General features: G+C 40.7%; 2 protein-coding genes across 5 annotated transcripts in view; one reads left to right on the top strand and one right to left on the bottom strand.

Annotated features, from left to right (window-relative positions):
• The window catches only part of LOC117294580 (Fanconi anemia group M protein homolog), a 28,575-nt gene extending 19,710 nt beyond the window's left edge, over nt 1–8,865 (bottom strand). For 2 of the 3 annotated variants that reach the window (XM_033777054.1, XM_033777072.1), the window contains exons 1-9: nt 8,752–8,865; nt 7,866–7,988; nt 6,954–7,328; nt 5,559–5,720; nt 5,105–5,277; nt 3,816–3,893; nt 2,413–2,571; nt 1,468–1,599; nt 647–902 (exon numbers count right to left, since the gene is read on the bottom strand). In XM_033777054.1, the coding sequence (XP_033632945.1) occupies nt 647–902; nt 1,468–1,599; nt 2,413–2,571; nt 3,816–3,893; nt 5,105–5,277; nt 5,559–5,720; nt 6,954–7,328; nt 7,866–7,935 (1,405 nt within the window). In that variant the 5' untranslated portion in view covers nt 7,936–7,988; nt 8,752–8,865. Of the gene's footprint in view, nt 1–646; nt 903–1,467; nt 1,600–2,412; nt 2,572–3,815; nt 3,894–5,104; nt 5,278–5,558; nt 5,721–6,953; nt 7,329–7,865; nt 7,989–8,642; nt 8,685–8,751 lie in introns of those variants that run through there. The other variant, XM_033777062.1, reaches the window with a different exon arrangement.
• Nucleotides 8,866–11,392: 2,527 nt separating this feature from the next.
• Nucleotides 11,393–19,104, top strand: LOC117294843. Of its 2 annotated transcripts, none has more exons than XM_033777392.1 (6): nt 11,393–11,531; nt 13,165–13,281; nt 15,255–15,471; nt 16,406–16,588; nt 17,050–17,277; nt 17,608–17,700. In XM_033777392.1, exons 1-6 carry the CDS (start codon nt 11,475–11,477, stop codon nt 17,616–17,618), a joined length of 813 nt encoding a protein of 270 aa, XP_033633283.1. In that variant the 5' UTR covers nt 11,393–11,474; the 3' UTR covers nt 17,619–17,700. The 2 variants fall into 2 exon arrangements, with proteins under 2 accessions (XP_033633283.1, XP_033633273.1); XM_033777382.1 differs by having other exon boundaries at nt 11,396–11,531; nt 17,050–17,261; nt 17,608–19,104.
• Nucleotides 19,105–26,757: the final 7,653 nt, after the last annotated feature.

Below are 26,757 nucleotides of genomic sequence, written 5' to 3'. Positions count from 1 at the left end.
TATCCAGGATTGGTAAAAAAAGGAAAAAGTCAACATCGTTTCAACTCAGTCTGAAAGCTTACTAATTATAAAGTTTATATTTATTATTACATTGTTTTTCGGTGAAATGTTTTCCTCTTAAATTAAGTCATAGATGATAAATGTCTAGACAAGTTTTTTTAGAACTAAAGAGGAATTCAGTTCTTATCCCATTCAGGGTTGTTAAGTTAATTACAAACAAATAGTTAAAGGCAGTGGACACTGTTGGTAATGACTCAAAATAGTTGTTAGCATAAAACCTTTCTTGGTAACCAGTAATGAGGAGAGGTTAATAGTATAAAACATTGTGAGAAACGGCTCCCTCTGAAGTAATGTAGTTTCCGAGAAAGAAGTAACTTTCTACGAATTTGATTTCGAGACGTCAGATTTAAATTTGAGGTCTCAAAATCAAGCATCTGAAAGCACACAACTTCGTGTGACAAGGGTGTTTTTCCTTTCATTATTATCTTGCAACTTTTACGACCGATTGAGCTCAAATTTTCACAGGTTTGTTATTTTATACTTATGTTGAGATACACCAACTGTGAAGACTAGTCTTTGACAATTACCAATAGTGTCCAGTGCCTTTAAGTTTATTGAAGACAAATTAATAATATGTGATGCATACCTGGTGCCGAGAACATTCTACTTCTGTTCAAATCCTCCTCCTCCTCTGCTCCAAATTTCTCCTTCAATGAATCCATTAAACTGGTGAATTCCATGTTCCTCATCAGCTCTTGTCTGGTCCTGGAGAAGCCCTTGGCTCCATCGATGGTGCTCTGGAGGAAGTTGTACAAAGAGCGGAGTCCGTGCTGGAGCAGTAACTCAAAGCCATGGTAGAGGCTGATGGAGAGGGCATAGTCTCCCTCAATGGCACCAGTGGCCTGTGGGGGGCGTCAATGAACAAGACGTATGAAATATAATCGTTATAGGGAAAGTATACCTATGGTTTGTGGAACCATGTAAGCAAACTTAATCACTGTACTAGCCAAGAAGACGAGGAAGGACGTTTCAGTTTAAATGCGGGAGGAAAACTCCAGAGATTTATTCCAGTGAAAACTTGCATAGTAAGGTAGGAACTGAAAACCCAATCCACGTAGTACCCTCGGCGTGCTTCAAACTGGGGGTCCTAGATGTGGAAAGATACCACTACGCCAAACCGACCAGCAATTTAGCAATTAAGATTGATACACTGTTAAGATCAATCTTAACTCTTTGTGCAATCTGCCCCTGGTTCTTGACTCTTACAAATTGGGAATTCCAGAAAAAATCAAAAGTTGTGATCTTGACCAGGATGTCCATAAAGTCAAAGAAATAATTCCCATTGTCATGATAATAGGCACAGCCTCCATTTGACAACATGGATTTGAACGAGAGAAAACCAAGCACGCTTCACTGTGATAAATGTCTGTTGGGGTTTGACCCCTCTGATATGACCTTTGACCTTACCTTGACATGGGAAGGCGGGTCTTGGCGGAAGGCTTCTCTTGATTTGAGGATCTGGAACTTGGTCAACGTTGCTGGGTCTTGATTGTAGAGGGCACCACAGCGATTGAGCCGCCCGATATACACACTCAATATCTGCAATATCAAATAAAAAGCAATATTAATTGATTATTTCAAAACTGAACAAAGATATTGACAAAATAGGGACACTGCCAACATAGGGCTAGATAGCTCAGTTGGTAGAGCACCTGCACATTAATCTGGAGGTCGTTGGTTCAAGTCCCACTCTAGTAAGTTTGTCTTTGTTTAACCCCAAATATATTTCACAACTGGCTAGTTCAGTAATGAAAACCACCCCTGTCTCTTTACATACGGACAACAGATAAAGCTTGCGTACAAGTACACTGACCAGCTAACTAATTCTGCTGGCCAGCCACTAGAAAAGTTCAGAGCAAACCTCGATTATACATGTATTTGTACTCTTTTAATAAAGAAGGCAGGAGAGGGGGCGGGAGTGTAAGATTCTGCGTGCGACACTGCGTCTCTCAAACTTCAAAACATTTCCAAACTCCTTTAATTTGCAGTTCTTGGAAGAGGTACATCTATGGTTGGGTTTGAAATACTGTTTTGCGTCAAATTTAAAGGCAGTAATCACAGGGATCTTAAAACATGTAGTATAACCTGTATAAAAACAATGGTTAAAACAATGAACATGTGGCAAAGTCTGGTATCTGGTCTACTTGGTCTAAAATTCAATGTGAAACAATCAACATTTGGGGCATGACTATTAATTCTAAGGTCTTCTCTCAACAAAGTAGGGCAGTATACAAGATTATATTATTGTAAGAAACAAAGAAGAAAAGAAAGATTCGGTTAATCTTACAGGAGGATTCAGTAAGTAATTTTATAAAAGACTCCGCTCAAGGAAGTGGCATACATGTATTTCACCTTCAAGTATCGATCTCGGAACGATTTCATGAGATCATCCAGAGGGACCACAACTTTCTCCACTTTGCGCTCATGGACGTAGCGTTGAATATCGATGGACTCCTCAGAACGAATCTCAATATGAGAGATGAGAAGGTTGGTCAGAACTTGTTGGACGGCCTGGCGGAGATCAAAACAATTATATACTGGGTCAGTCTTTAAAGACAGTGGACACTATTGGTAATTGTCAAAGACCAGTCTTCTCACTTGGTGTATCTCAACATATGCATAAAATAACAAACCTGTGAAAAATTTCAGCTCAATTGGTCGTCGAAGTTGCGAGATAATAATGAAAGAAAAAACACCCTTGTCACAGGAAGTTGTGTGCTTTCAGATGCTTGATTTCGAAACCTCAAATTCTAAATCTGAGGTCTCAAAATCAAATTCGTGGAAACTGATTCTCTCTCGAAAACTATGTTACTTCAGCAGAGGGAGCTGTTTCTCACAATGTTTTATACCATCAACCCCTCCCCATTACTCGCAATCAATAAAGCTTTTATGATAATAATTATTTTGAGCAATTACCAATAGTGTCCACTGCCTTTAAAGGACAAGTGCTGTCTCAGTGGAGTGGTGTTTACATTGTATAAAACATTGTGAGAAACCGCTCCCTCTGGAGTAACGTAGTTTTTAAGAAAGAGATAATCTCTCACTCAAATAATAAAAGACTACAGAGGTATCTGAAAGCACACAAATTATTTTGTGCAACAATCAAAACCTCTGGTTTGAAGCCTACAGTAGCTTATAATAGTATAAAGTATTGTGAGAAACATTATTCAGTACTTTGAAGTAATGTGATATGTAAAGATGTATCAGTTTTACATAGTTTCTGTCCCAAAGCTTCAAAGGAACACATTGTCTTGGAACGGACGAGTTGGTCTATAAAAAGCGTTTGTAACCGTTTGTTATAAAATGCATATGGATAGAAAGATCTTTTAAAAGTAGAATACAATGATCCACACAAACTTGACGCGAAAATGCATTTTATAACAAACCCTTACAAACGCTTTTCAAAGACCAACACGACCGATCCAAGGCAACGTGTTCCTTCAATCTGAGAAGAATAACTGTCAGAAACATTTCTCAGATTGTGTGTTCCTATTAAGGTTTAATCTTTCTGCTTGGACATAATCGCTCCAGATTGTTGGCGATAGCTAAAAACGTGACCTTTTGAGGATTAAAACAATCAAACAGTTCCCAAAACAATACATGTAAGTATACTGGCATTATTGATCCACAAAGAAGGAGTTTGCCTGCATAAATTAGCCCTAGGGCCAAACACCATAGCCCACTTTCAAGCACAGCTTCCCACAATCAACAAACCACAAAAAGTAACTTTACAAAAATTTTCTTTTGGATCTTACCTTCAAATCACTTCCTGGTGTAGCACTGAGAGCCAATACTCGAAACTCAGATGAGTATTTATACAATTCCCGTATGACCTGTTTACAGTTATCAACACAAGGTATTTTTTTTTAAATAAGTTATAAGAGATCCTGAATTTCAAACATTAATAACAAAAATTGTAATGTTCAGATGGTCTCAAACTCTAGTTTTATATTGTATTTGGTGAAAAAGAAGTATATTAGAATGATAACAATCATTATTCTTATAAGAATTGTTTGGGCTTTTTATTTTGTAATCTGATTTTCGTTTTCTTTGGGCTGTAGGGGGGTAAGGGTGTGGTGCAGGGGCAATAACTAGTTGTGTGTCAAGGCCATGCGCTTAAGAAACCCGGACTCAAGCTCTGGCTTTTCTGATCAGTAGAATGTGTATTTGAGTCCCGGTCATGGCACTTGTTTCCTTGAGCAAAATACTTTACCATAATTGCTTTGTCCTTTGGATGGGACAGTAAGCCATAGTTGATCATGTGTACAAGATTTAGTAGTGCACCTTAAAGAACCCAGAACACATCAAGAGAGAGCAGGCGTTAAAGACACTGGACACTATTGGTAATTGTCAAAGACTAGTCTTCACAGTTGGTGTATCGCAACATATGCATAAAATAACAAACCTGTGAAAATTTGAGCTCAATCGGTCGTCAAACTTGCGAGATATTAATGAAAGAAAAAACAACCTTGTCGCACCATGGTCACACGAAGTTGTGTGCTTTCGAGACTTTGAGACCTCAAATTCCTTAGGTCTGAGGTCTCGAAATCAAATTCGTGGAAAACTACTTCTTTCTCAAAAACTTTGTTACTGCAGAGGGATCCGTTTCTAACAATGTTTTATACTATCAACCTCTCCCCATTACTCATTATTATGTAAGGTTTTATGGTAATAATAATTTGAGTAATTACCAATAGTGTTCACTGCCTTTAGCCACAGTGTTTCTGGTTTTTATTGCAAGCACCCTTGTCTACAGATTTCCTCATGCTTGGAAGCTAAAGATCACTTATAAAGCCCCTTTAATACTTCCTACCAATGGGATATGAATTTTGGAGTCACACATTTGCAACAAATAATTTGCACCAGTTGAAATGTGCTCAACTCCTGCGAGACATTCGCTGCGCAATCGGCATTGTTAGGTCAAAGTTCGCTTTGAATTTGCAGGAAGTATGAACCGGGCATATAAGGCATCCCAGTTTTATTACCAAAAATGTTTAAGAAAATAAATAATAGTAATTATAATAATGATTAATTGTGTTAATACCTGGCAGTATGCGTGGTTACCCAATGCCTTATGTGCTTCATCGACGACTAGGCATTTAACCTGCTGAGTTGGACACGCCCTTCTGCTCAGGTCATTCATCAGGACTTGCGGGGTCAGGAAGAAAACGCGACATCTTTGCCACGCCTTCTTTCGTTCCACTGGGGGCATGTTACCTACAATGTCAAGAAGTTGGGGAAAGAAGAATTAGTCACAATAACAACATTCTGGATCATGAACTTCATGATGTAGAAGGGGATGTTTTTACCAGTATTTACATCTTTCTCCTGAGACAAAAATTATTTCGGGGACATTGTTTTAATCATTTCTCAAAAACTACAGCACCTCAGCTAGTAAAATTTTGAGAGAAGCTTTCTTCAAACTGTTTAAGTTTAATGTAAATCAGTGGTCATTTCGTTCTGTGCTACAAAAAGTACCCAAACCCCTTAACAGTTACCTGTCATTTCTGCCATGTCTGTTTGGGGTATGCCCATCACGTTGTAGCATGCCTCGATCTGCTGGGCCACCAGAGGTTTAGTCGGTGCCATGAAGATTACCTTCCCTTCAGGGTACCAGCGATAAAAGTTATACATGACGACCGCTGCCACAAAGGTCTTGCCTAACGAGACAAACAATTAAAACAACATCCAGTAACATAGATTGTTAGAATTACCCTGCGGGGTTAAAGAATGTTATTTTGGATTCGATCATACAGCAACAGGTGACATGCACTATACCCATGAGGTGTGGTGGCCGAGCAGATAAGAGCACCAAACTCCAGCTCTGGTGCTTCTGCTCAGCTGAGAGTGGTTTCGAGTCCTGGTCGTGACTCTTGTGTCCCTGAGCAAGACAAACTAAAACTTGATTTGCTTCTCTCCACCCAGAGTTAAATAGTACTTTTTAGGGTAGAGATGGTTCTTCTGCCACCAGAGGCATGTTGACACCTACTCCTGTGGCTGAATCAGGGTTAGCACTTTCACAGTCCGTAAGGATGTAGTCATGGGTATCATCCACTAGGAGCCACCTACTGCTGTGGCTGAATCAGGGTTAGCACTTTCACAGTCCGTAAGGATGTAGTCATGGGTATCATCCACTAGGAGCCACCTACTCCTGTGGCTGAATCAGGGTTAGCACTTTCACAGTCCGTAAGGATGTAGTCATGGGTATCATCCACTAGGAGCCACCTACTCCTGTGGCTGAATCAGGGTTAGCACTTTCACAGTCCGTAAGGATGTAGTCATGGGTATCATCCACTAGGAGCCACCTACTCCTGTGGCTGAATCAGGGTTAGCACTTTCACAGTCCGTAAGGATGTAGTCATGGGTATCATCCACTAGGAGCCACCTACTGCTGTGGCTGAATCAGGGTTAGCACTTTCACAGTCCGTAAGGATGTAGTCATGGGTATCATCCACTAGGAGCCACCTACTGCTGTGGCTGAATCAGGGTTAGCACTTTCACAGTCCGTAAGGATGTAGTCATGGGTATCATCCACTAGGAGCCACCTACTGCTGTGGCTGAATCAGGGTTAGCACTTTCACAGTCCGTAAGGATGTAGTCATGGGTATCATCCACTAGGAGCCACCTACTGCTGTGGCTGAATCAGGGTTAGCACTTTCACAGTCCGTAAGGATGTAGTCATGGGTATCATCCACTAGGAGCCACCTACTCCTGTGGCTGAATCAGGGTTAGCACTTTCACAGTCCGTAAGGATGTAGTCATGGGTATCATCCACGTAGAGCAGAATGCAATACCTTACCAACTTGTGTGATGTGTAATGAAATAATTTATAAATCAAATCAGTATGCAATTTTACCAAGGAGGCATTCTACGCTTTAAACTGCAACTCTTACCCAATCCTGTTGGTAGAGTCACCATGGTGTTCCTGAACAGAGCCCGCTGTACGATGTTGAATTGATACTCTCTCACTGGGTAGTTCGTCGGGTAGATCCAGATATTACCAGCTGACACATCGAACCCGGGAAGGTCTTCCAACTGAGTTGCCTGAGGAATGACAGGCTGTTGATGACCCGCTGGTCTGGAGGACTGTTCCAGGGAAACTCTTGACCCCTGACCTGTTCTGTCAACACTGCCCTCATTGCGAGGATCTGCAAGCGTTTGTTCCTCCCAGTCTTGGCAGGCTGCCAGGAACATATCGTCATCAAAAATCTGGTTGTCGAGGTCATCCAGGTTGACCTGGGGCTGATTTCTGGCTTGAGCAACATCGTCTGATGAGGCAAAGAAAATGTAAACTTTGTTTAGGGACAAGGCTGAAAATATTTGAAAATAATGCCTAAAAACACACTTGTTGCATAGGAATGTGCTTACAGATGCCTGAAAGTGGGTGAAAAATTACCTCTTTCTATTAAACTACATTATTTCAAAGGCGGTCATTTAAAAAAAAAAAATTATAACGTCAACAGATCTCCAGTGCTCTTTAACAAGTAAGTTGTTATGGTTTTGGAGTAATTATCAAAGGTATACCCTGAATAATAACTTTCTTGATTATTAACAAAACAGCACAAGTTCCTTCCAATCTAAATTATTCCGATGAGAAACTCAGCCGTTGATTTCACCAAACTCTTCCTAACTAATAAGATTAATCTCGGGTTTTAGGATGAGTTGAGTTCCGTATCCGAAAACATTAGTGCGCATTGAACCCATCCTAAGTTAGGACGCGCTACTCGTCCTAGCTCTAGGATTAATCCTAGTGTTTCATGAAATCGGCTGCAGGGTTCTTCAAGTATACCTCAGGACCAACTAACCATTTTGAGATGTGGATGTGGTTGCTCTTGACGTGAAGTGATGCAATAGTGTTTGCTGACTCTTCTTCATCTCTTAATGTCTTATTTCAACATCCATCGAGTTGACTGGTGATGACCCTAAAACTGAATCATAATAATCATTATAAACACAATTGTTATCACTACTATTATTATATATTTGTGGTAGTGAAAACAAGGATGCCTCATAAAAAGTGAACTTTTAAAATCACTGTAACTGGACTGGAACAACCTCCCAGCATGCGGTGGACCCGTGTTAAGGGACCCCCCGACTGAAGTAACCCCCCTCCAGCCTTTTTACTCGCACCTGTACATAATTCTATCTGCACCTGACACAAATTCCTGTTGCCTAAGTCAACCCATGGGCTCACACGCAGTGCGTACATCTTCAATCATTTGAAGGCTGCACTTTACAAGGAAGAAGAAGAAGAATCAAGTCAAGTGACTTTTATATATAAACCAGAATCAAAAACTGCTCCAACTAAAAGTAGCAATTTTCACAGAACTTGTGCCTAACTTTTAGTAAGTAGAACTTACAAGTCACAAGTGGTAGTGCACTAAACCACTCAGCTACTTTAATTGATAATTTTAAATAAAAAAAGGTATGACTGTCTGCACTCTGCACACACAACCACTCGGCCAAAACATCATCATGCTACTCGGCTACCAAGGCTTGAAATCAGCGAACAGCTAGCCCAGGACAGTGGCAATGTGTGCTCAATTGTATTATATAATTATAATTGTTATGTAAAGTTTTACTGCAATCAACGACAACGTGGCGACCGACGTCCTGCTATCTAGTGCTACCCCCTCAGCAAGCTAAAGATTAAAGCTTTCTCTAAATCGAACAGAACACAACATCACAAACCTGTACACGTCTGAGAAAGATCCGACTTTCAAATCATGACTGACAAACAAGTAAAATGAATTTAACCACTAGTTTTTCTGGTGCTATTTTTGGCGACAGTTCTTATTTTGTAAATTTCACGCCAACAATTTCTCATCGAAAATAGCGCCACCAAGCGTTGCAAAACGGGGTGTACATTTTGTACAGAGGGCCGGTGTCCATTATTGCACATGCAATAATGTCCGCTGGACGGTTTTGCGTATGCAATCGTGTCCGCCCGGAAGCCGCTGCATAATGCAATTGTGTCCGCTCGGACACATTTGCATATGCAGTTGTGTCTGCCCCATGCAAAACCGTCGTAGCAGTAAATTAACCGCCTTTGGTGGTCGACGGAACACGTTCAACATTTTTTTTACAAGCTAAAGTGCATGCCATGAATGACATGGGAAATGTTCGGCCGTTGGATATTCGCTGCAATCATAAAATACGTGAATATTCTTGCTGCATATACACATATACCGGTACGTAAGTTCAGTGCATAGCCCCGGACACGATTGCATATGCAAAAGTGTCCGAAGCGGACAGTATTGCATGGTGGACACAATTGCATCTGACAGGCCGGCCAAAATGGGAGGACTCGACTGCTAATCGGCCCGTTCTCTTAGACAGTAGTTTGGGTGTCTGAACGTTGAAGCTTTTTTTAACGCTGCATGATGTTTGAACCATTTAGAGAGCATGCAAGTATCTTTGTATCGATAATCAAATCCAACAGGATCAACTATGCATGTATCTCATGATGGGGCCTAAACGAAAAACACTTTGGCGAGATGGCGGTTTACGTGAAGGAATTTTTTTAAAACCTATAATCACACGTTCTCGCTGCATGTTTATCTTTACCTGGGCCCTACGGTCAAGACTGTTTATGTGGACATAGAGTGGACTAGTCTTGGTTCAAGACTCTCCTGGATTTGTCACAACAGGGCGCGCAATCACCCCCAACGCGCTATCAACCACGAACCGCTATCACCCGAGAACCGCTATCACAGGAGAGTCTTGGCACATTCGTTAAATCTCCCCCCCCCCCCCCAAAAAAAAGGGGCGGGCTCTGCGGGAAACCTACGCACGCGCATTATGTTTCCCCCCGATTTTGGGGGGAGATTTAACGAATGTTCCAAGACTCTCCTGTGATAGCGGTTCGTGGTTGATAGCGCGTTGGGGGTGATAGCGCGCTTTCTTGTTACAAATCCAGGAGAGTCCTGAACCAAGACTAAGAGTGGACCAGCAGTCCACGAAGGTAGCCTGATCATCTGACGTCACACCGATCGTTATTGGGTGCGTTCGTTTAGCCTCCCCGGGTCGACCCCGGTGTGTGGTGTTTTTTTTTTCCAGGACGAACGTGTGCAGATAATTACCCACGTTCGTCCTGATGAAAGAACCGCCACACACCGGGGTCGACCCAGGGGGAAGCTAAACGAACGCACCCATAATTATACGCGTGATGGATGACCGCCATAACCAGCATTGAGTGCAGAGCCCGGCGGCTACGAGAAGTACTAAGTAGGCTACCACTTCGACCGGCATGTTTTGATTGAAACAACAAGTGCAAACATTATGCGCCGCGGCAGACGATCGAAGCGTGACTGACAAACTACGTCACTTGGAGGCGGACCAATCAAAAGACAGAAATTGAAAGCTTATAGTCCCCTACGTTTAAACTTAACTTTTCATAGGTTTTTGTTGTTGTTGTAAATACGTACATAATGAGTAAAAAACAACAAAAAACAAAAATCACCCACAGATTTTTAATGTCGGTGGCGGAAAATAAAGTCTACATACGCCTACACGACATTTTCAGGTGGGAGTGCACACAGTTGTTCTTATTCGAGGGCTCAAGAATGCTCATAATTGAGTTTTTATGTCCGATGCATGGAGTCCACAAGAAATACTGAAGCTTTTTGGTGGGATACTTCCATAATTACCAATAGCTTAAAGCTGTCCTTACTATAATATTCATAAACATTGCAAGATTGTACCAAAGATACAACGCGGAAATTCAGCAAAATGGTGGGATGAAATAGCGTGCGAAGTGATATTGCGAATAGTATTGTCTTTGTTTTATCTCGTCTCTTTTGACTTTTGCTTTTAAATTTGTAATGTTTCTTGTGTATAAATATTCTGCTGTGCTTAAATTTGTTTTTAGACAAAAATGTAAATCTGTATTTTAGTCAGTCTCTGGACTGCGTCAAACAGATGTTTTTACAATAAACCAGCAATAATAATAATAGCTGGGGGGGGGGGGGGGGGGTGGTAGTACAAGTGGACAAGGAACTTGACATTGCGTGCGAGTTGCTGTTGGAAGCTCGGGGAAACCCCCAATACAATGGCGGCCAATGACATTGAGTGCACATTATTGCGAAGCGCTTGGAAAACCCCAACTATGGTGGTCATGAGAGGACATTGCAAATCGCATATTTAATGCCTGTAATATTAATTATTCTTGTTATTATTATCATAATCATACTTTCTGTCAACGAAACCAAGGATTCCCGAAGTGTATGCACTTTTGTATCAGGAGGGGAACAACCAACATCGCAATATTGTGTGCCCGTTGTAAGATGTGCGGTGTCCCTTCAGGGCCACCACCAATACGGCTACGTATGTACATTGTACATGAGGTCAAAAGGGTTGTCTGGCATGAGTTCGGAAGAATAAAACAAGGTTCTGCAACCACCATTATACCAACCATGGCTGATCGGGAACGACTTGTTCAAGCAGACGAGAAGTCGGAAGGGCCACAGACGGTTCGTATCCACATGATTATGTTTGTGACCAGTAGAGAGGGGTGTTAACAAGGAGCATGTGTGAACAATATTATTGACTCTTCTAAGCTACAATTTGTAAAAATACAGGCAGGGTCTAACTATACCAATTTAGAAAATTACTATTCTCGCACGTGGCAGCCACAGGTGAAAAATACAAATTTCCAGAATGTTGTATTATTGTTCGTTTTTCTATTTATTTTCTATTTATACATTTTATTTTATTGTTTACTTAATAAAGCCATTGGACCCTTTCGGTAAACAGTATTGTCCAAGTCCCACACTTCATGTATCACAACTTATATAAAATTATAAAATAACAATCCTGTGGAAATTTAGGCTCAATCAGACATCGGAGTCGGGAGAAAATAACGGGAAAACCCACTCCTGTTTTCGCGCGTTTCGCCGTGTCATGACATGTGTTTATAACAAATCCGTAATTCTCGCTAACGAGAATTTATATTGTTTTACCGTTTTCTCAAAAAGTAAAGCATTTCATGGACTAATATTTCCGGGTAGAAATGAGGACCCTGGGTAGCCATTTCTAAACCCGAATATTATTTTAAGTACATTTTTATAAAGGGACGGGTTTTGCATTGTCTCAATGCACTGGACCCGTTTGGTAAAATGTTGTCAGATGCCAGTATTCTCTTTCGTGTATCCCAACATGTGCATAAAATAACACAGCTCAATCTGTGTCCCAATGTATGGTGTCTTTTTTTTGTTGGGAGATCCTACCAGAAGCACGGTAACGTATGCCAAATGTTTCACGCAATAACATAATTATGTTGAGTAAACTACCAAACATAGTGCAGTGGACACTATTGGTAATTACTCAATTATTACTATAAAACCTTACTTGGTAACGAGTATGTGGAAAAGGTTGATAGTATTTGGCAACATCGTGATAAATGGCTCCCTCTGAAGTGACGTATTTCACGAATTAGATTTTAAGACCTCAGAATTAGATTTTGAGGTGATGAAATCAAGCATTATGAAAGCACACAACTTTGTGTGACACGGGTGTTTTTTCTTACTTCACGTGACATTCACTATTACTCCCATCCGCACTGGCGATCAAAAAAACCTATTCGCCCATGGGGAATAGCATTTCCCATTCAACAGTTAGGATCATCCTTGTTCCCAATGTTTTTGAGCAGTATGGCGCCACCGCGCCGCTGCTAAAACAAAGGAGCACCTGTGCAAAAGGTTGTGATCCGATTTGTGCATTGTTGCCGCTACGCGGCGCTACATGATTTTTGGTTGTCAGTAATTTATGTGATTTTTCATAATGTTATACTTTTAAAATGCATTAAATGACAAGGATCTGTCAGTTATATAAAACAAATATTTAGTGGCTTTAAATCGTGGAATGGAAGGAATATTATCGCTCGGTAAAATTTGGACTGTTTCATTTCACTCGGCTTCGCCACTCTGAGCCACTCAATATTTGTATACTATTTTTATGTTGAGATACACCAAGTGAGAAGGACAATTACCAATAGCGTCCAGTGCCTTTAATACGGGAAAATTTTTAAGCAAGTAAGCCTGTAATATCATTATGTTTCTCGCAATTATTACTACACAATGAGATCTAATAATTCACTGTTTTCAGAGTTTAAACAACTTTGGAGAGTCATCAAGAGCGGGACTGCGTGGTGTCGGCCCAACAGGCCCAAGGCAACCAACCATGCCAGTGGTTACCCAACCACAGTTTATGCCTCTTCAACAGGTAAATATCGATATTGTTTCTTGCAACAGAATTCCGTGCCGCCAGACAGTGTTTTGCCCAATGTGATTATCTTTTCCATATTATCTTGCCATGAAAATTCCCTAGTTTTTTAGCATACTTTTTAATTATTCCAATTTGTGCATAGACTTTCTGAACGGCACTTTGCCTCAGATATTAATCGAATTAACATAACTATGTACCTTAATGAAACCAGTGATGCCCCATAAGTGAACTTAACCACTGTATGGCTCGCAAGCCTGATGAAATTAGAGGTGCTTGCTGACCAGGGGCCAATTTCATAGAGCTGCTTAAGCACAAAATTCGCTTAAGCACGAAAATAGCTCGCTTATTTTACAAATGTTACTGGCCAAAATTTCATGCAATATACATTGCTTGTGTCTGGTATTTAACTGTTTGCGTGGAGTCTTGACCGATAATCTGATTTTACTAGGCAATGATTTTTTTGCTTAGCAACATTTTGTGCTTAAGCAGCTCTATGAAATTAAGCCCTGAAACACAGTTTTTAATTTAAAAGTATTTTCGGTGGGAATAGCAAAAATAGCAAATAGTGATCATCCGTTGGTAATACGGATTTTCTTTAAATAGGAAGCTGGCCAATTGATGAAATTGCCTATTGTGGATGATTTAAGTGTGTTGATTGATTAAAATTGATTGATACTCATTAGTGTAATTACAAAACGTGCTGAAATTGTTAGCAGTAGGCCTATAAATCGATGTATAAACCAATAGTTTTCATGAGCATTAGAGAGCACATACCGTATTTTTAAAATGTTTTTATATATATTTTGTTGGGAGCATGTCATGTTGGGAGTAGTCTAGGTCACACACAACCAACGTTCCGATTATGCACGGCAAAAACTGTACACGCTTGTAATGAACGAACGCTAGCGGGCGCTCTGTTTCTCTGATTTCCGGATTTCCCCATGTCCTGTGCTCACAGTGAGCGCAGGAAATCAGAGAAACAGAGCGCCCGCTAGCGTTCGTTCGTTACAAGCGTGTGCAGTTTTTGCCGTGCATAATCGGAACGTTGGTTGTGTGTGACCACGCAACACCAATGGTCTAGGAACCTAGACTATGCTGGGAGGGGTCATAACCTATATCTCTATGAGTGATGTTTGTATTTACGTCAATTTTTTGATCAGAGAATTATTATTATTATTGTCATTTTTAGGGGTATATGAATCGGGTATTGTAAGCTCGTATTATGTAGTCTCGTGTTGGAAACTTTTGCCCTTCACAATCATAATCGACTGTACTGTGCTATTTGTATTGAGTGCTATTGATTGGTGGAATAAAATCCGTTCATGTGCAGGAAATTTTATAATGGTATGGATTTTTCTTGAGTATTTTGGTGAATACTTTGGCTCGTCCTTTTTTAATAAGAGCATCGGCCTCCTTTCCGTGCCTTTACAATCTGATTTTGCCAAAACAACGTTGTTGTTTGTTATTGACCTTTATCACGCGGCTGTTACCATCATGGCACCACTTTATTATTTCGTCCATCCTCAGTTTGGTACAATGAGTTGGAATGGAGTAAAATCAAGATGACCACGCCGCGATAAAGGTCCATACCCCACGATTGGTAGTGGTGCGACCGGGCGGGCGATCTGATGTCCCATTTCAGTTGTTGAGTAATCATTGCACGATACGTTTTTCACGATTCTTGTCTCACCGTCGCCATAGGCTACGACCAATGGGAGACTTTTGGGACGCTTGGTGGCAGCAGACTAACCAGGTAAAATCTATTGTTCTTGGTAATGTGCGCATGCTCAGAACTACGTAAACAATGCAAATTTACCTTTTAAGTCTGCTGCCACCTAGTGTTCCAAAGTCTCCCATTGACAGGACGACCAAACGTTGGCAAAACAATACTTTGACCAAATTTGACCGCGGACTTTCGATGTTTTGTTTCTCTGATATGAGTTACTTGTTTGAGATGGTTCACTTTTCAGGTCCCGTTTGCGAGATCACTGCAAGATGAACTTACTGCGTTCAATTTTAGTCCGACATCTTGGTCCGTTCTTCAAAACCTGCAACTTCGATATGGTAGCGAGAGTCGAGCAGTCAGTTCGGTCCTAGACGGACTGAGAAATGTCATAGCAACTGCTGGTAACGCTCGCCCGGAAGGTCTTGAGAGTAATGAAGACAAATACAGCAAACTTATTGGAGGTTAGCTACTATTCTTTGTACTATTACTGTTGTATGCATCGATACTTGTGTTACGACACAAAACGCAAAAGCCCACATATTTACATTAAACTTACACGGTTCGACGGTAATGAGGGTAGAAAACTCCCCTCAAATTATTACTTGCTGAGATGGGTTGTAGTTTTTAAGAAATAAGTAAAACGATTTGTTTTAGTCTGAGTGATACGAAAATTGATTTAGCATGTGCAACGGATTTACGCGACTCTCCTGAAAACATTGCTCAGTGGTTTTCTCTTTATCCTCAACAACTTGACGACTATATAAAGCTGAAACTCCCACACAGGTGAATTATATTACATACATCTTCATTCACGGTGAGGGACTCGTGTCATTGGCAAACATTCCTGGTCGGGTCCTGTCCGTTGTACCTTTGACCTCGCAACCATTTCACATTGAGATTCGCAGTCAGTCACACGTACATCTACACATAAACCTCTGCTCAGATGAATAAGGTTTGTTAACAAATAACTTAAAACTGCTTTCGGAGCTCATGTAAATCGAGTTTATTTGATCTTTAACAATGGTAATCAAAGAATTTGTTAGGCCAAAAAGTCAAATTCGTTTTCTAACTAAATCATTCATACTGATTTCATAAACCTTTGACGTGTTTTTCATTCAAAGGCATTTCGATTAATACGTATTGCCATTAATGACCTATGAGCAGAACAAGTACAACATTCACAAGCTGCTCGCACACAATCGTAAGTGCGATTTGACAAACCTTGGACCAATCATGTCACATGGAAATCTTACGTCACTGCAATTTATCCAATGAAATCATTGCCTTTAGTAGCATCATTTGTACATGTAAGACCAAATTCCTGTCTTTATCAATGGTACACCGAATCTGGTAAATTGAATTAACTGATTCTACATGTTGTTCTTTTTCATGCAGGGGTTATGTTTACAGGAGAGAGGCTCACAGGAAATAACTTTTTGGATTTCAGTAAAGTGGAGTTTCAACACATACTGGATTCGCAACAGGGAGTGACTGCGCAGCCCAAACCTGCTATGACTGCGGGTCGGATTTACCTGACAAATCAGCGACTGCTTCTTCTCTCTACGGGAGACGCGACAGGTGGGCGTGACTGACTGTTTTTCTTAGCTTTATAAAGGCATGGACACCTTTGGTAATTGTCAAAGACCAGTATTCTCACTTGATCTACAAAACAACAAATCTGTGAAAATTGTGACTCGTTGGTCATCGAAGTTGAAGGGGGAATATTAGAAGTAAAAAAACACTTGATGCACATAATGTGCGCGTTTAGATGCCTAAAGAAGGCTTCAGGGCTGAAGTCTTTGAGTGAGAAATTATCACAGTTTCTCACAATGTTATAGTATAAACCGCTCTCCATTGCTTGTTACTAAATAACAAACATTTTGAGTAGTGCCTTGGAACCTTCAGTGCCTACGCAGATAATTATTTGTAGATTAACATATTACAATCATATTTGCTATTAAAGTTTTTGAACAACCAGCGTTTCCCGTATCTTCCCTTTTAAGTGACAGACTACTGTTGTGGTACATTATTTCTATCAGGCATGCAGTTGAGCGAATCTTCACAGCCATTGGGAAATCGCAAATGCGTGACCCTGTCCATTACCGGCTGCAAAACCAGTACTTGCCGCTACGAGAGCATTCAACTAGCAGACATTCGCGGTGTCGACATGAGCTCGGTGTTCAGCGGTACTTCGTCGACAACCGTCAAAGGCGTCATACCGTCACCGTCTTGCGTCCTGTGTTGCTGCCCAGTAAGCATAAAGACCGGTATTCTCACTTGGTGTATCTCAACATATATGCGTAAAATAACAAACCTGTGAAAATTTCGACTTGATTGTGTGCTTTCAGATGCCTTGAAACCATTTAAAATTCATTTTATTTTCCTTTTAAAGTAATTTCAAATAATTATTTTAGTGAGAAATTACTTATTTTTCAAAAACATTGCGTACTATATAAAGGGAGCCGTTTCTCAAAATGTTTTTATAATCAAAAGCTCTCCATTGCTCGTTACCAAGTACGTTTTTATGCTAACAATTTAGTATTTTGGGTGATTACCAATAGATCATGTCCCTCTTTGACTTTGCTTTGTAAATTCAGGAGGAGGCTGAATGGGAATTGTCGCCTCACATCTCATCATCAACAAACTTGGTCGGAGTGATCAATCTGGGTACACTCCTTCCTCCATGGCAGACCAAATGTAATGTCGTCATCTTCATGCCGCCGAATAACGAAACGGCTGTAGGGGTGGAGTTCATCCGGGCACTTCAGTATGCTGCTCCTGCTCTTCAGCCCAGTCCAGGAAACTGATTGAAAAGGGAATGAGGTTTTGAGGTAGAATTTCTGCGTTTAGGCTCGCCGTTGGTTGTTGTTTTGTTCACATTTCCTTTTTTTTTTTGAAGCAACCATCTTGTAAATCTTGCCGCGTTGCAATATGAATATTCTATTGGTTGGATAGGTTCAGTTCAGTTCAGTTCAGGTCAGGTTAGGTCAGGTCAGGTCAGGTCAGACTATAGAAATTAAATGATTTATCCGCGGGTTTCATGTGGAGATTTTTCGAGAACGAAAGTGTTGGATTCAACGTCCATTTACAGGGTCTACACTTTTTTCTAACACAAAACACATTGTCCACAGATTAACATTAAACTTACACAGTATGTTATGGTATGATATCATAACTGGTTAATATATTGTTTCCATGCTAAAACGGAAACGAAAATTATTATCGTGACATTGGTTTACTCATTTTCTCAAAAACTACAGCACCTCAGTAAGTAATATTTCAAGGGAAGCTTTCTACTATCATTACCTTCAATTCGTGTACGTCTAATGTAAATCTGTGGGCATTTTGAAAAGTACCAGAATCCTTTTAACTAAGAAGGAGTTGGTCCATGTTCTAGTGGGCATTGTCATTTTGTCATATTGTTTATAACATAATATTAATAACGGCTGTTTGAGCATGGAGGAATGGTTTGAGCAATGCTTCAACAGTTCAGTTCAGTTCTAGAAAATGATTATCCATTCATCCGACGAAACCATTTCGCAATTATGCTTTCCACCGTTACAATCCACGTAACAAGTATGTTTAGAATAGAAATTGTACAATGTATATTCATTATACGAAAGAATGGCCCTCTCTATAAGACCAGCGGCCTACTCCAAACTGTCAAGATTATTTAAAGTACATTAATACATTTCCTGCTTCCACTTTATATCCAGAGCTTCTTTTTAAACAGGTACTTGAGCAATGTTTTTTAAAACGAGAATGCTATTTAAATTTGTTTGTAATATTTTTATTGACCGTTTGATAGTTCGTTACGCACTTCTGAAAATGGGCACCTACCACACGCTAACAGAGCGCCGGTACTATAATCCGAAGGCCACTGGTTCATGTCCCACGTTAGTTAGTAAAGTTTCAAATCAAAGTATTGTTTAAGTTTAGCCAGTAAATTTCGCTGTGGTTTATTGCTTCGTTAAAGGAATTATTGTGCAAGATAAATAGAATGGTAGCTTTGAATTTAACTTTTAATATTTTAAGGGGCAAATCATTCTGTCAAAGGGACACGTTGCCTTGGAACGGTCGAGTTGGTCTTTGAAAAGCGTTTGTAACCGTTTTTAATAAAATGCACATGGGTAGAAAGATGTTGGTAAAGTAGAATACAATGATCCACCCACATTGGCCTCGAAATTGCGTGGTTTTCCTTTTACTTTGCGAACTAACACGGTCGGCCATAATATGCGAGTCAAAAAATTGACCCCGGGCATAAATGGCGTTAGTCGACGAGGTAAAAGGAAAACCATGCAATTTCGAGTGATACTTGTGTGGATCATTATATTCTACTTTTACAACATCTTTCTAATCATATGCATTTTATTACAAACGGTCACAAATGCTTTTCAAAGACCAACTCGACCGATCCAAGGCAACGTGTTACTTTAATGTTTGTTCTATAACGGATACAATCGGTAAACAATACTCTCTGATCACTGTATCCTTCCATCTGGTACCATAGTCTTGGTTCACCGCGTTCAGTGTGTGCTTAAAGGACACATTTAAACTGCAGAAGACGGTTAACACTGTGATCAAGATCCAGAAGTATTGAGACTGTAACGTCTTGGACCAAGACTATACGGACACCAACGTGCACAACCAAGACCAGTGCCGCCTCACAAAGCTGTTAAGCAGATAAAAATGCTTTAAAGATTCGTTTGTCAAACACAACTTTGCAGGGAACCACCCATAAGTAATGTGCATTACCTGGAATTTTATACTGGTAACCCAATTCTGCTCAGCATGCTTTGTCTCTGCTTATATAAATTGGGTATTATGATAAATAACAGCTTTATAAAACAGGACCCCGAAGTTAATAAACTTTGTCTCTAGTGCATGTTGAACACATTTATAAGCTAACTGCAACAGTACTGATAATAAAACTTGTATACAGAACACCTGTTTTAATGTGTGACGTCATTGTGGGGGATTGAGCCAAGTTCAAGTGTGCACAATGATGATTAATATAACTAAATGTTGACCATTATTGCACTCGAACCCAGGCTGGTCGACCATTGGTCGACTACTGTGGTCAGCCAATCCGCAACACACAAACAATCATTTCCTTTTATCTGCAAAATATTTATGGTTTTTCGTGCGTGACCTCGTTATGAATAATTAATTAGTCAGAAGGGCTTCTGGAATTCAGTCTTTTCGGCCTTTTCTGAAAAGTAAATTGGAATGAAGAGCATATCTGTCGTTTTTTTATGGAAAAAAATCGGTGCAACTACAAATTTAAAAAGATAAATTTGAACGTAAAAAATGGCTTCAAAAAGAAAGAAAACAAGCCACAAAACACGGCAGATTTTCCCGTTATCAATGTCGGCAACAGTCCCCAAATAGTATACATGGATGTTGTTTAATGATCTACCTGGAAATGTTAAAAGCGAGACCGGATCGTAGCTAGTCCAGCCAGGATACAGCGATTTCCATCGGTCGTCCAAAATTCCAGTTATGAAGAAAAAAAAAACACAATTAGACAGCATGGTTTTCCTTCACGGTGATTGGCTGACGATGACATCATCGATTGATAGGAGAGCCTGCTGTTTTTCGTGGGTACGGTGCCCCGACCGCCAAGCCAGCGTTAGTCAAACAACAAAAGAGCCTATTTAGTATGAGCGGCCCCCGGATTAACAAAAAATAAATCAAGTTCAATTTGATGTGAAAAACATGATAAAAAGATCAAGCTTTTACAACCATAAAAGCAACTTTCAAAGGTGTAGGCTTCTTCATAAAACAGTCAATAAGATTTTAATTTCTTTAGTTTCAAGGAGTTCACTTAAAATTTACTTTGGAAAACTTGTGGTAACACATTGAGCTTCCGGTTAGACTTGGTTCCAAGTTCTTGATCGTGGCTTTTAGTCGTCCTGAGGATAGCCGCTACAAACAGCGCCCTCTTGTAACCAACCTCCGTCATTTAGCGAGTTATGGTGCGTTCGTTTAGCTTCCCTGGGTCGACCCCGGTCTGCCTCGGTACGTTAGAATAGCTTTGACGTCATTCCAGGAGCTCACCCGGGTCATCCCCCAGTGCCCTGCTTGTGGAGTGGGTCACTTGGGGTGACCCGAGGTGCATGGCGTCACCACGAGAGGGCGAGTGTGATCGTTCGATTAGCTCTTGTCAGGGGCTCACCCGAGTGAGCACCTCGGGGTCGACACAGGGAAGCTAATCGAACGCACCCTTAGTGCGCGTGATAGACTGGGCCTCTGTCTTCATCCGCAAGGATGAAGACAGGGTCCCTGCCGCTAGATCAAGTGATTCCATTGGATACAATCATATCATTACGTGCAGTGACATACGATGCCCAAACAGTCACTGCTGTCACGTCTTTGACTGCGTGTCTCTATGTCTCTGGCGTGGCCATGTTTTTTAGTAGGGGCGCATGCATGCTTTATCTTTAAGAAGCGCTTTACTCCGTTCCTCCACTGTATTCTATCAGCTGTCAAGTGCCCGGTGTGTTGGGTCTTGATGTTGAGGTCCGATCCGTGGCTCAGCCAGGTCTTTTGCGTCATTTTGTTGTTTGGCCGCTCATTTACAGCTTGTTAAAGGCAGTGGACACTATTGGTAATTGTCAAAGACTAGCCTTCACAGTTGGTGTATCTCAACATATGCATAGAATAACAAACCTGTGAAAATTTGAGCTCAATCGGTCATCGAACTTGCGAGATAGTAATGAAAGAAAAAAACACCCTTGTCACACGAAGAATTAATTTACTCAATTAATCAATCAATTACTCCTTTCTCGAAAACTATGGCACTTCAGAGGGGGCCGTTTCTCACAATGTTTTATACCATCAACATCTCCCCATTACTCGTCACCAAGTAAGGTTTTATGCTAATAATTATTTTGAGTAATTACCAATAGTGTCCACTGCCTTTAAAAAAAACAAAAAAAAAACAAGGCCACTCTATAGGTAAAGTGCTATGTAACATTGGTAGCGCAATCGGTCTGTTACGGTGGCAATGAAATGACTTTGCAAATCGCATATTTAATGCACATTATTCTTATTATTAATCTTATTATCATGTTTCTGTTAATGAAACAAAGCATGGGCGTCAATCAGGGGAGGTACAGGGGGACATGTCCCCCCCCCCCCAATCTTTTGGAGGGTGGTGGACACAATATCAAATGTCCCGCCCCCCCCCCCCATCTTTTTGACCACCTTCATCATGAAGCCCAAGTATTGCATTGTGTAAGACAATACCCTGTGTCCCGCCATGGGCATTTATCTTGGGGGCAAAGGATGACACAAGATTTTGAAAGGGGGACACTATATCCTGGGCCCTTAAGCGGGCCCAGACAGAGTTGCACCTCCCCCTTGAAAGAGTGGTTTTGGAACCGTTTGGTTGGTTCAATCCTTAAATTAAAAAATTAATGTACACAAAAACATATGTACATTTCATTTCAATAGGTTCTCGCTAGAGCGGTTAAAGTCAACGCAGGATCTGATTAATTATTAATCCTTATAATAAGAAAACATAACCTTCTTTTGTGTGAACATAACAGCTTTTGAACGATTATCCCCACAACGCACTTTTTTTTCAACTAAAATGTTCAAAGGTTGATTTTGTTGGTACATAAAGATTAAACCAAACAAACGGTTAAATACAAAAACTAAAAAACAAAACGAAAGAATTGTTATTGCGAATAACTTTGGAAAAACCCACTGAACTTGGCATTGTGTATGAGTTATTAGTAGGAAGCTCGGGGAAAACCCCAATTATGGTGGCCAAGGTTCGACGATCTTGAGAAACCTCGATTACGGTGGCAATGAAATGACTTTGCAAATCGCATATTTAATGCACATAGTATTAATTCTTCTTATTATTATTCTTATTATCATATTTCTGTTATTGAAACAAAGCATGAGCGTCAATCAGGGGAGGGACAGGGGGACATGTGTCCCCCCCATATTTTGGAGGGTGGGGACACAATATCAAATGTCCCCCTCCCCCCAATCTTTGACCACCTTCATCATCCAGCCCAAGTATTGCACTGTGTAAGACCAAACCATGTGTCCCAAACCCTTTGACCCGTCATTGGCATTGGGGGGGGGGGGGTTGTTGTTAACTCGTGTGTCTAATAAGGGCACGCATGCGTGCGTGTCATATCCATATTTTTTAGTGTCTGCAGCCTCTATGGCTAGTTCGAGCGATATTGGTCATGTTTTACCCAGGTAACTCCACACCCAAGGCTGTTATTAACTATGTTCCATTTGACACAATATAGTCAATTGAGACGTTTCTGAGATTGTTTTCTTTTTCCGCAACCCTTCCGTACAAAAATTGCAAACAATCAACTACACATACTATACTCATCTTTTTCATTTTGTTATAATGGAAGTTCAAGTATTTCCAAAATCCAAAAAGGCCGAAATTCTACTGCTCAAATTTTGAAGGCGTATTGTTTTGTTTCGTTCGCCATTGGGCTCTAAATGGCCTAAGATTGCACCACAGAGGATCTAAAATGCAAAAAACTCCCGGGCCCTTAGGCGGGCCCGGACCCATGCCGTAAAGGTTTCACACTCGCGTGCATGCTCACTCTTCGACAGATTTGCCCCTAAGACTTGTGTCATAGATCTTATGCTGTTAACTCAAAGGGATCTACTGCTGCTCACATTTCAAAGGCTTATGTTCTGTTCCATTCTTTTTGCCTCTTATTGGCCTAAGATTGCACCACAGAGCATCTGGAATGCAAAATTTTCCCAGGCCCTTTAGGCGGGCCCGGACTCCAGGCCGTAAAAGGCTTCGCGTTCCGCTGAGGGTGCTCCATGAGCATGCTCCGTCTTTACTAAATTTACCCCCCCCCCCCAAAAAAAAAAAAAAAAAATGTCTTGACGATGCTGGCGATGGTTAAGGATGAAACGCCGTCGGAGCATTAATATGCATAAATAATATGGATACGAAGCTATAATTGAGTTGCTTTTTAGATACAATAACCATGATATCCCCTAAATGTTGCATCATAGTATACAAATATTGAGTGGCTCAGAGTGGAATGGGGGGAATATTATCGCAAGGTAAAATTTGGACTGTTCCATTTCACGAGGCGAAGCCGAGTGAAATGGAACAGTCCAAACTTTAAACGAGCGATAATATTCCTTCCATTCCACGAATTAAAGCCACTCAATATTTGTTTTATTTAACTGACATTATAGATCCTTGTCATTTGATGTATTTTAAAAGTATAACATTATGAAAAATCACACAAATTACTGGTTCGGAACCAATTCATGTAGCGCCGCGTAGCGGCAACAATGCACAAATTAATAGCAATCGGATCGCTACCTTTTGCACAGGTGCTCCTTTGTTTTAGCAGCGGCGCGGCGGCGCTGTATATACTGCTCAAAAACATCGGGAACAAGGATGATCCTAACTGTTGAATGGGAAATGCTATTCCTCATGGGCGAATAGGTCTTTTTGATCGCCGGTGCGGATGGGAGTAATAGTGAATGTCACGTGAAGTAAGTTCCACCAATCAAGTGACAAGGATCTGTATGTCAGTTATATAACTTGAAATATGCATGAAATTCCAACATCTGAGATGGGGGGCACATCACCCTCAGACTCCCTAGATTGCACCAGAGAGCATCTACGGCCTAAAATTGTCCCGCGGCCCTGAAGCCGGCCCGGACCCCACGCCGTAAATGTTATGACTAACGATATCCCACCCCCCTCCATCTTTCACGACAGATTGACGCCCATGAAACAAAGGAACCCCAAATGTGCACTTAAATATCAGAAGGGGAAAAGCAACATGGCAATGATTGCGTGCCCGCTGTAAGATGTGCGGTGTCCTTTCAAGGCCACCGTGTAAAAAACGGCTATGATGTGCGTACATAAAATGGGTTGCCTGGCAGTTCGCAAACACCATTACCAACCATGGCTGATCGGGAACAACTTGTACAATTACAAGCAGACAAGAAGTTGGAAGGGCCACTGACGGTTTGTATCCTCATGATTATGTTTGTGACCAGATAGAGGTAGTGGGGTGTTAAGTGACCAGTCACACGTTTGTGTAACAATGTTGACTCTTAACTCTAACCTATACAATTCTGGAGACAAAAGAATTCTAGAAAAATAAATTGCAAACTATTTAATTTTCTCACACATTGCAGCGATATAGGTGAACATGATAATTTTCAGAACGTTGTATTATTATTATTATTATTTGTACTTTTACTATTTTCTACTTATTTATTTTACTTAATTGTTCACTTATACTGGCCACTTTTTGTTATTGAGCATTTTAGGACCAGCCAAAGTCATATTTCTGGAGAAATGTGGTCCAAATGTAGCCCGGTTTAACATTGCTAAACCCGAATAAATGTATGTACATTTTCATAAAGGGACGGGACACGTTTGGTAATATTTGTCAGATCCCAGTATTCTCTCTTGTGTATCCAATGCCCAACAAACTAAACATTAAATCTGTGTAAATTTGGGTTCAATATTGGTCATTGAACTTGCAAGTAAATAATGGGGGAAAACACCTTTGTTGCACAAATTTAGTGTGCTCTAAGATGCCCGAAAAAGGCTTCAGGCATGCAGTGTTTCTCAGATTTAAATGTTTCGGTGAGAAATTACAACTTTCTCAAAAACTACGTTAATTCCGATGGAGTCGTTTCTCACAATGTTTTATGAACAGCTCTCCATTGCCTGTCGTTTACCAAATAACATTTGTATACCGTATTTGTAATTTATAGTCCAACCTTTACAAATGTACGTTGCCTTACAACTTGTATTGTGGACATAGAGCTATAGTGTAATTAGCTCTTTGGTTAGGGATCATAATGTAACCCTTTTGCCAAATGTTCACGCAATTACATAATGCTGAGTACCAAACATGTCTAGCCGTCGATTTCACCAAACTCTTCCTTAGGATTAATCTTAGGACTTATAGGACGCATCCGAGTAACTCGTCCTAACTTAGGATTAACCTTAAGGTCTGCATGCTACATGCAGGGTTGGGACTCGTCCTGAAGTCCTAAGATTAATCTTAAGTTAGGAAGAGTTTTGTGAATTCGGGCCCTGGGCTGGGACTCGTCATTAGTCTTAAGATTAATCCTAAGTTAGGAAGAGTTTGGTGAAATCAACGGCAGTGCCTTTAATACAACTTGGATGGGGATCATAAAGAAGCATGTAAGCCTGTAATGTTTCTCGTAATTATTAATACACAATGAGATCTAATAATTCACTGTTTCAGGAGTTAAAGAACTTTGGAGAGTCATCAAGAGCGGGACTGCGTGGTGTCGGCCCAACAGGCCCAAGGCAACCAACAATGCCGGTGGATACCCAACCACAACGCTTGCCCGTTCAGCAGGTAAATACAAAAAAATGTTTCTTGCAATATAATTCCGTGCCGCTGTGGCAGTAGATTCTCCCCTGGAGATTCTGACGTCCCCCCCCACCCATATGGCGAACTGTATACAAACTACTTCTGATAGTGCCCTGTTTTAAATCCTCATCCTCACGCCCACATTAATTTCCCATGCGGGGGAACGAATCTCCGGTGGAGAGAATTCCTTGGGACATCGCCAGACAGTGATTTGCCCAAGTGCTTATGATTATTGGCTTTTCCATTATTATATTGCCTTGAAAGTTCCCTTCTTTTATAGTATTATAATCCAATTTGTGCATATAGGCCTACTTTCTGAACGGCACTTTGCCTCAGATATTTATTGAATTGACATAATATAGA

The sequence above is a fragment of the Asterias rubens genome, chromosome 1 (genome assembly GCF_902459465.1).
Source record: "Asterias rubens chromosome 1, eAstRub1.3, whole genome shotgun sequence".
Taxonomy (NCBI): domain Eukaryota; kingdom Metazoa; phylum Echinodermata; class Asteroidea; order Forcipulatida; family Asteriidae; genus Asterias; species Asterias rubens.
Note: the sequence above shows the minus strand (reverse complement) of the source record. Positions and strands in the feature narration are given on the sequence as shown.

Coding starts and splice junctions, on each gene's coding strand:
- LOC117294843 (XM_033777382.1), top strand. CDS start 11,475: ATGGCTGATCGGGAACGACTTGTTCAAGCAGACGAGAAGTCGGAAGGG. Junction 11,532..13,164: donor AGTCGGAAGGGCCACAGACG/GTTCGTATCCAC, acceptor CACTGTTTTCAG/AGTTTAAACAACTTTGGAGA. Junction 15,472..16,405: donor ATACAGCAAACTTATTGGAG/GTTAGCTACTAT, acceptor TTTTTCATGCAG/GGGTTATGTTTACAGGAGAG.